The 10,668-nt window shown below is 34.7% G+C and overlaps 1 protein-coding gene across 1 annotated transcript; it reads left to right on the top strand.

Annotated features, from left to right (window-relative positions):
* Window positions 1-7,793: 7,793 nt before the first annotated feature.
* On the top strand, window positions 7,794-9,077 carry LOC133328942 (zinc carboxypeptidase A 1-like). The gene has a single exon (XM_061537447.1). The coding sequence runs from the start codon at window positions 7,794-7,796 to the stop codon at window positions 9,075-9,077; it is 1,284 nt and encodes a 427-aa protein (XP_061393431.1).
* Window positions 9,078-10,668: the final 1,591 nt, after the last annotated feature.

The following is a 10,668-nucleotide window of genomic DNA, read 5'->3' as shown; positions in this document are numbered from 1 at the left end:
GCTAAAGTTAACTCACTACATTTCTCATTTGCATCTTTCGTTTATTTCATTCTATGCTTCATATCACTGCATTTCTTCGATTCGAACATCCAAACACTCCCCTACTCTTCCACTCAGTTATTCTTATGACACTCATTTTTTGAGTTTGAATGGTGCTAGCAAGTGCTGTTGTGTATATCAATGCAGAACCAACTGCTTATGTTTGTGCCTAAGCTGTTTGGTTATTGCCGCTGCTGCTGGCTGCAAATGACAGAGAATACATTTGTTACACCAATGCTTAGATTCACACGGCAATGTTTGTGATCAAACATTAAAATTAATAAGCAATGTTATTTTTTATTTTGCTTGATGTGAATCAAGGCCGAGGTGTATTCAAAGTTGTTCTTCTTTATTGAGATGGTATTGAGTTGACATTGATTTCTAATTTAAATCAGAAGCACTCAATCATAATTAAATATTGCAAATTTATTTGGTTGATGCAAACGAGAAATACCTTGTTGCGATCTCTTCTTTTTTGGCGCTGAAGCAGACAACATTATTTGATAAGTATCGATCCTGACTGAACTTATGCTTTTCATGCATTTTCAGGAAATTTATTCTTAATAAAATAAATTGAATTGTGTTATTTTTATATCACTTGGATTTGTTTTTTTTTTAATTTTTTTTTCCTTCTAAACTTGCGTTCTTTACGTACAGGTCTATCTCGATTATTTTTGCCTGTTACAAACATATGCACATATACATAATACCCTGTACCACAGTGTGGCGAAGGGTATAAAAATTGGTATCTAGGGAGGTTTATGAAAATCGACTACTAGAATTATTTGCAAATAGAGAGCAGGGCTTCTATGAGAGATAAAATATAAGAGCTAAACACTTAACACTCGGTGCGATCGGTTAAAAATATATATGAGTGTTATATCTAAATCCGTACTTATTTTCGGCGATTTCCATAAGTATTGTCCTATGACTACACCGTATTTTAGGCAACTAGTTATTTACACTCATCATTACATTGGAGAATATACTATGTTTTACACATACATACAGATATACATATGTAGTCGTATATGTGTATGACTGAATGTCAATCGGTATGTATGTCAATTGGGAATTGTTTTCTGTAATAGAAAATAACAAGGATATCCTTGCTGCTGCTGACGACAATAACAGCAACAACAACAACTGAAATAACATCAACAACAATATTGAAGTAAATTGACAATATGCCAGCAATCAACAAGTGTTATTTGACATCTACTAGAGATGACGCTGATGGTGATACCCATGCCATAAAGTAATACCACGCAACAACACACACACACAGATACATACACATACATTGCGACGTGTCCCACACAACAATGGGTTATATTTCAACTCTATTTTTGCATGCCACAATCTAAGGTCCTTGTCCTCAAAAACGTTTTTTTTTTTTTTAACCGTTCGCTGTCATTTCAGCCGTGGTAGCTAGCTATCTATCTATCGTTTGAAAAAAGAGCGAAACAATGACGGTGTCTCTATGTGTTCTGATTTATTAGACATCAAAAAGGAAAACATTTTCTAAATGGAATTTTTTATTTAATTAAAAATTGGATTTATTTATTAGTTATAACAATTTATTATACAGCGTCAAAGGAGCAAAGCAAATACTCTTTGGAGAGAAAAAGAAGAAGACAAAAGAACATCAACGCCTAGTCGCATATAGTTTGTTGCTGAAAGGATTCCTATACATACCTATGCACATTCATATACATACCTATTATGTGTGAATAGCAAAAATAGGGTTGGGATGAATTTTATCTTGATTAACCACTATTTGAGTTATTATATTATTGCTATGCTATGTACAAACTCCAATTCTAGCATATTACAAAGGCTCAATGAAACATATACATACGTATGTATGTTTATTATGTGGGAGTATAACCATATTGCTGAAAGAAAAACTATTTACGACATGTTGCTGAAGTAGCAGTCAGGAGCGTAACATTAGCAAAATAATGATAACCATATGTTTAGAAATACATATGACACTTAGAAAATTAAATGATAAGTTAAATAATCTTCTAAATCTTGGCTAATTTTTATACAACGTAGAAGCATACCGAAGTTCACATCTTTGTCGACCATTCTTTAAAATATTCAATATATGTTCTCTTTTTGAAATTACCTACACACAGACCAATTTTTTACTTAGATGTTATTAACAGACTGCCCTCCTGGGAAACAACGGATTCTGTTCACGTTCTTATAGTTCTATAGTACTGACTGATTCATTTGAAATTCCTCAAGATACTCTAAATTTTCAATGTATGTCCATAAACACCACACCAAAGGTTGTAGCCGTATTTCCATTCCAATTGGGTTGTGATGTGTTTTTACATACATTTTTACACATTTTGAAGGTTTCAGCTGCATTCTTCCAACGATGTGGCTGTAAATTTTTCGATATAGGTTTCTTTCAAGGTTTAAAACGCTTCAAAATTTATTGATATTGTTCCCATACGCCTGTTTGATTTACACGAAATTTTGCATAGTGTATCAAATTCAGTCTAGAATGTCGTCACGAAAATCTACACGGCATTCCAAATTGTGTATAGAAGTGTAATTATTATTTCATAAATCCGTTCAGAATATGTTGCTCCACATATACACTTTTGGCCAATTTTCTGCAAATAGTGCACATCAGGGATGCAAAAGTTGGTACAATTGTACTAATTTTAGCACTATTTGGAAGTCAAAAATACAATAGCACTCCAATGACATATTTAGCACTATTTCTAAATTGTATCAACTTATTCTCACTTAAAAGGATTATAACTGCTTAAACATACAATATGGAATGAATCGCCATCCCTCGCTGTCGTTACGAATGAATGAATTTGCCATAGTTTAAACGTAGTGTCCTATGCCGCTTCAAAATTCAGTATTCCCGATCAGATTGATAAATTCAATGAAGGTATTAATATAGATTAATTATTATTTCTGTAAATGTTCTATGAGAGAGATGATTTGTCAATGTTTCAGGAATAATTCGGTACAGATATTCATGTTGTTTTTAAATACTCAACAACTCGATGGCTTTCACGTCAAGAAGTTATTGAAACAATTTTGGCGCAGTGGGAATCACTTCAATATTATTTTACACTCAATGATTTCCCAAAAGTTAAGGCTCTATTCTATTATTTCAGAATTTTCAAACCTTTTATATCCTCCATAGTGTGGAGGCTATATTAATTTTTTCATTCCATTTGTATCGAAATTTTCAAGTATTTCAAGTATTGATCAGGGTAAAATTCTAAGACGATCTAGCCATGTCCGTCCGTCTGTTGTAATCACGCTATCTTTTAAAAGAATTGAAATAGGGTGCTGAAATTGCATAGTGTTGTCTTTTGTCTGCAGGCAGGTCAAGTTCGAAGATGGGATATATCGGTCCATGTTTAGCCATAGCTCCCATATAACAGTACCCTCCAATTTTCGGTATTTTGGGGTTCTTGACCGCGTTTTTTAACCGAATACGCTGAAATTTGGTACAATGAGTTATGAGTATAGGTCCAGTTTTTCTGGCAGCCCCCATATAACGGCAGCTCCTAATTTTCAGTATTTTGGGGGTTTTGATCGTATTTTTGTAATTTGGTATTTTGTAGTCGTATATGGTAACAAAGCTCCCTACCAAAAATTATTTATATTCGCCCGCTTTTTGGGGTAGTCCCCATATAACCCCCTTTTTATAGCCTCAACCATAGTATGTAGGGTATATTAGTTTTGTTTTTCCGTTTGTAACGCATCGAAATAATCATTTCCGACCCTATAAAGTATATATTCTTGATCAGTATAAAATTCTATGACGATTTAAGCATGTCCGTCTGTCCGTCTGTTGTAATCACTCTAGCGTCTAAACGAATTGAGGTAGATCGCTAAAATTTTGCATAGAGTCTTTTGTCTGCAGGCAGGTCAAGTTCGAAGATGTAATATATATCGGTCAACGTTTAGGCATAGCCCCCATATAAGGGTACCCCCAAATTTTCGGTATTTTGAGGTTCTTGATCTCGTTTTTCAACCGAATTCGCTGAAATTTGGTACTTTGAGTTCTTATTGGGTAGCAAATCTCCCCACCAAAAATATAAATATAGATTCATTTTTTCGAATAGCCCCCATATAAGGATACCCCCAATTTTCGGTATTTTGGCGATCTTGAGCGCGTTTTTAACCGAATTCGCTGAAATTTGGTACAATGGGTTCTTATTTAGTGCCAAATATCTACGCAAAATATTGTAAACACCGGTCCACTTTTTCTGATAGTCCCCATATAAGGGTATCCCCAAATTTTCGGTATTTTGAAGTTTTTGAGTGCGTTTTTCAACCGAATTTGCTGAAATTTGGTACGTTGAGTTCTTATTGGATAGCAAATCTCCCCACCAAAAATTATAAATATAGGCCCATTTTTTTGGATAGCCCCCATATAAGGGTACATCCAATTTTCGGTATTTTGGAGTTCTTGAGCGCGTTTTTCAAACGAATTCGCTGAAATTTGGTACATTGTGTTCTTATTTGGTGTCGTATATGGTAACAAATCTCCCTACCAAAAATTATCAATGTTCACCTCATTTTAGGGGTAGTCCCCATATAACCCCCTTTTTATATTAAAATAGTTAGTTGGGGTTATCCCCATATAGCTGTATTCCACCATAGAATGGGGGATATTCTGTAGACCAAATTTTCAGTTCATACCCCGCAGTATGGATTTCTAAAAAGATAGAGTCGATTTAGCCATATGTTGTAATCACTTCTCTAAATTGGAATATTTTCAGGATTTTAAACACATATTTCAACCTACTGTATCAGCATTTTGGGTTTTTGAGATTTTAGGGAAAAATTCCCATTGAAATTGCTGAAATTTCTATTTGGGTTACAACAATCGGTAGAATTGAAGTTATATGTATGTTTCCTATATTTTCATTTAAAAATTTTTTTAGTATTTCTATGGTGGAGGGTATCCAAGTTCGACCCGGCCGAACTTAACGCTCTTCACTTATTTATATTAATATTGGGTTTGATTCTAAGAGTCTGTCGTAATCATTTAACCCGGAGGATATCGAGATAAAGCTAGAACGGAAGGTTCGATAATTAACTATACATGAACTATAACCCGCATTTAGGCCTAGCCCCTGTGTGGGAGGTATCAGAAGGAGTGAACCGATAGTCCACATCTTCGAACATGAACTAAGTTTGGAAGAAATAATAAGATAGGCACAGGTTGGATGAACTCAAAATTTTCTGGAACATGGTATTTCCCTATATCATTTCAATCATTTCAAGTACCTGTCAGTATATCTAAAGTGGAGGGTATCCAAAGTTCGGCCCGGTACAAGTCCACGCTTTGGGGGTTTCATTACAAATTGCTGAAATTTGTATTTGGTGTACAAATTGTTTACATAAACCGGTTTGTAGAATTATCGGTATAGGTTCACTTTTTGGTATGTTCCCTATATTTTCATTTCAAGTAGGGGAGACTGGGGCACCTTCGGCATCGGGGCCCCTTCGGCAATCGCGTTTTCGATATGAAGCTCTCACCGTACATCACTAGTTTCGGTACATAGGTATCGAATATCGAAATAAATAACTGACACAAAGTTTGAAATTTCTAGCTAATAAGCTTATTTAGATACATAGGTTTTTGTATTTTTATAGATGTTTCTGTAATATTTCAATTCCATTTCGTAAGTATTTCGTGTATAAAACTTTTAAAATTTTTAAGACAATATTATTAAAAAGTGGTTAACTACGATGTGTATTATTATACAAATATTTAAAAATATAATGTTTTTACAAATCTGATCGAAACAAACGAAAAAAACTATAAAAAGTACATTCGGGGTACATTCGGCATTCCAAAGTGGGGCACATTCGGCCATATACAGATTGTGCAATATTATTTCCTTAAAATGATTTTGAGTTTGTCTTTAAAACTAATCCTTAAATATGGCTCGAAATTGCATATATAAGATCAAACGTGCTTATATTGACGAAAATGCGATAGAAAACCCCTATTTCTGATGGTGTGTGCGACCTTGAGATGTAAACGTCCGCCGCTAGAAAATAAAGGCCTATAATTCAAACATTGTGTGGCATATTAAAACCAAATAGAGCTTTTAGAGGATCAGAATTTCAACCAGACTGATAGCGATGACAATTACCCGGCTATGACTATGGTGCCGAATGTGCCCCATCAAATGCCGAAGCTACCCCGGGTTGGGGCACATTCGGCGAATTTGAATTTTTTTACAAAACTGTAAAATTTTTAACTAATACTATTTTTTTATATCTTTTTGGTACTGTTTTTTATAATTAAGTGTCAGAGGACAACAATCAGCCATAAAGTAGTTATATATGTTAAATAAGTTCTGAGATATAGAGCTCTAAAAAAAGTGCCGAAGGTGCCCCAGTCTCCCCTATCTGTCAGTATACCTGTGGAGGTGTTTTTAAGTTTTCATTTTATCTATGTGTATATAAACATGAATTCTTAATGTGTGTTTTTATTAATTGTTAATAACAATACGAATTTTATTAAAAATTATATAAAAAGTACAACCGGACTGAAAAAAGTACACTTTTTATTGAAAGCCAGTACAATTTGAATAATTTCATTTCGCATCCCTGGTGCACATATAAAGTTTGTTTGAGTGTAGTGTGCAGAAAATGGCATGCTTTGTGCCGTTTAGGTGTTTTCAGACTATAAAGTATATATATTCTTGATCAGGGTAAAATTCTAAGACGATCTAGACATGTCCGTCCGTCCGTTGTAATCACGCTATCTTCCGAAGGACTACGCTATCTTCAACCGACTACGCTGAAATTTTGTACATTAGGTTCTTATTGGGTACTAAATGTCTCCACAAAATAAATATAGGTCCCTTTTTCTGGTAGCCCCATATAACGGTACCTCCTAATTTTCAGTGTTTTGAGGATTTTTTACCGAATTGGGTGTTATTTAATATAGGTAATTTTTTTGGGATATCCCTCATATAAGGTTACCCACCAATTTTCGGTATTTTGGGGTTCTTGAGCGCGCTTTTCAACCGAATTCGCTGGTATTTTATAGTCGTATATGGTAACAAATCTCCCCACCAACATTTTTAATATTCGCCCCCTTTTTGGGGTCGTCAAAATTTTTTAAAACAAATTTAGTCCATTCCTTCCTTAAAAGTTGCTTGCTGAGACTAGTCTAAGAAAATTTGTAACAATTTAGATAATTTAAAAAAAAATCTAACCGATTTAGTTTCTTTTTTTTAATTATATTACTAATTTTGTTTATAAACAAATGTCAGGGGAATTTCTATAGAATTTGAGCTATTATATGTGCCTGTCGATTATACAATCTAAATCAGAACATTTTCATTAATTGATTAACACTGATTAGTCGCGATAATTAAAAATTGCCAGATAACCTACTCATAGAACAATTTATGACCAGGAGATTATAGAAGACATGTGATAAGGACTTCCTAAGTGAGTCAACTAATAAATAACAAATATTGAACTCAAACAAACATTTGCAACCTAGAAAAAATAATCTATACACAATTTTCTAATCTAAACCATAATGGACATTTTAAAATAAGACAATATTTACAACACATAACAAGTAAGTTTCATAATAATAGATGTCTAATGGTGGACGATCGTGTCTTATGGGAACAGATAAAAAATGGTAAAAGCTCTATGTTCGATGGTAAACAAAGACTATATAAAAACCTCGTCCCAGGGTCTGAGAGTTATTGTTAGTCAGTATGTCGAACATAAAAATCGTTGTAGGCTTCTGCCTGCTGCTGGCAGTAGCTTTGTGCTCCGGAGAACGTGCCCGTTATGATAACTATCGCGTGTATAAAGTGACCGCCACAAATTCCGCACAATTAGAAGTGTTGAAAAATTTAGAAAGTGCAAGTGATTCGATCATTTTCCTAAATGGAGTTCACTGGATGGATAAACCTCTCAAAATTGTTGTGGCACCACATAAAGTAGCGGACTTTTTAGAAATTCTAGGCAGTAATGAAATTGAATATCAATTGTTGGAAGCTAATTTACAAACTCGCTTGGATTCAAATTATGAGGAAGTGGCAAAGTCCAGTACCTCAGATCGTGCCACCTCCTATGATTGGACGAAGTATTATGGCTTAGAAGACACCTACAGGTGGCTACAACAGTTGGCCATGACATATCCCAGTGTGGTGACCTTAATCGAAGGTGGAAAATCCTATCAAGGTCGTTCTATTTTGGGCGTCAAGATTTCCAAATCGAAAAGTGAAAAACCTGGCATTTTCATTGAAGCTGGTATACATGCACGAGAATGGATTGCTGGTGCCACCGCAACATATTTGATCAATCAATTACTGACATCGCAGGAGGAAAGTGTTAAGCAAATTGCCGAGAATTACAATTGGTATATCTTCCCCCATGTTAATCCCGATGGATTTGTTTATACCCACACGACGGATCGTTTGTGGCGTAAGACTCGCACACCCTATGGCAGCTGCTTTGGTGCTGATCCCAATCGTAATTGGGGCTTTGAATGGAATGTTGTGGGATCGAGTAACAGCCCGTGTTCAGATACCTATGCTGGTCCCTCTGCATTCTCGGAAATTGAAACTCGTTCTCTTTCGGAATACATTAAGAGCCTCCAGGGAAAGATACATTTATATATATCCTTCCATTCCTATTCTCAATTCCTTTTATATCCATATGGTCACACTGGTACATTACCTGTTAATTCGGAAGATTTCAAGCGAGTCTATGATGTCAGTATCGCCGCCATCAAGCAACGTTATGGTACCGTTTATACGGGTGGTAATATCTACGATGCCATTTATCCTGCTTCGGGTGGTAGCATTGATTGGGCCTACGAAAATGTTGGTACCAAATTGGTATTCTGCTATGAATTGCGCCCCTCGGATAGTGATCCATGGATTGGTTTTGAATTACCAGCCAATCAAATTATACCCACTGGAGAGGAGACCGTGGACTCAATTACCGCCATGGTGAATGAAGTGGAAAAATTGGGATATTTTAAGAATTGAAATTGAAAAAAATAGTTTGTAAGTGAAATTAAAAAATCGAATGCAAAAGTATTTAGATAATATTTAATGAATTTATGAGAGAGCTGTAGACAATAAATAAATGATAAAATATATAAAAATAAACAAAAAATCAATCGGTGCCGATAAAACGTTTTATGACTTACTTGTTGTGGGTTGTAAATATTGTCTTATTTTAATGTCCATAATTGTTTAGAATTGAAATTTTGTTATAGATTTTTTTTGGTTGCAAATCGTTATTGATTACAAAATCAGTGGTATTTTAGTAGTTGCCTAATTAGGAAGTTCATTTATTATCGAATGGTCATAAATCGTATTAATGAAGAAAATAAACAAATATAATACGTCGGTATTCTGATTTAGTTAGTATAATCGACATATTTGTAAATATAAGAAAGAGATCTGTAATTATGACCATAATAATTTTACATTCTAAGTAGGTTTCATGGGGGGTAAAATACATTTATGCAAAAAATGGTCGGTTTGACATACCGACTCTATAAAGGTACCGTCCAATTTTCGATATTTTTATTTTTGGGGAATTTCCTCGCTGAACATAGTATTGCAACTTAGTATTATCCACAAAAAATTATGAATATAGGTCTATTTTTCGGGTAGCCCCCATATAAGGGTACCCCTAATTTTCGGTTATTTTTGGTTCTTGAGCACAATTTTCAACCGAATTTGGTATTTTGTAGTCGTATATAGTAGCAAATCTCCTACCAAAAATAATATTCGCCCCTTTTTTGGTGTAGTCCCCATATAACCCCCTTTTTATACCCTCCACCATAGTATGGATGGTGTATTCATTTTGTCATTCCGTTTGTAACTCATCGAAATATTCATTTCCGACACGCGTTTTTCAACCGAATTCGCTTAAATTTTGTGCATTGAGTTCTTATTGGGTACTAAATGCCTCCACAAAAAATTATAAATATAGGTCCACTTTTTCTGGTTGCCCCCATATATATAAAAATTATAATCCCCTTTTTATACCCTCCACCATAGAATGGAGGGTATATTAATTTTGTTTTTCCATTTTTAAATCATCGAAATAATAATTTCCGACCCTATAAAGTAAATATATTCTTGATCAGCGTAAAATTCTAAGACGATTTATGCATGTCCGTCTGTCTGTCTGTTGTAATCACTCTAGCGTCTAAACGAATTGAGATAGAGCCCTAAAATTTTGGGCTATATCGGTCCACGTTTAGGAATAGCTCCCATATAATGATACCCCTCAATTTTCGGTATTTTGAGGTTCTTGAGCGTGTTTTTCAACCGAATTCGCTGAAATTTGGTATATTGAGTTCTTATTGGGTAGCAAATCTCTCCACTGAATTTTATAAATATGGGTCCATATTTTCGGATAGCCCCCATATAAGGGTATCCCCAATTTTGCGGTATTTTGGGGGGTTTGGTCGCACTTTTCGACCGAATTCGCTGAAATACGGTACTTTGAGTTCTTATTGGGTGGCAAATCTCTATACTAAAAATTATAAATATAGGTCCATTTTTTCGTGTAGCCCCCATAAATGGGTACACCCCAATTTTCGGTATTTTAGGGTTCTTG

The sequence above is a fragment of the Musca vetustissima genome, unplaced genomic scaffold (assembly GCF_032173495.1).
Source record: "Musca vetustissima isolate MV318-11 ecotype Yass unplaced genomic scaffold, APGP_CSIRO_Mvet_v1 utg257278, whole genome shotgun sequence".
NCBI classification, from domain to species: Eukaryota; Metazoa; Arthropoda; class Insecta; order Diptera; family Muscidae; genus Musca; species Musca vetustissima.
This window is presented reverse-complemented; position numbering and strand designations above follow the sequence as displayed.

What these genes read in the sequence shown, in the direction of transcription:
- LOC133328942 (XM_061537447.1), top strand. Translation starts at nt 7,794, where the DNA reads ATGTCGAACATAAAAATCGTTGTAGGCTTCTGCCTGCTGCTGGCAGTA.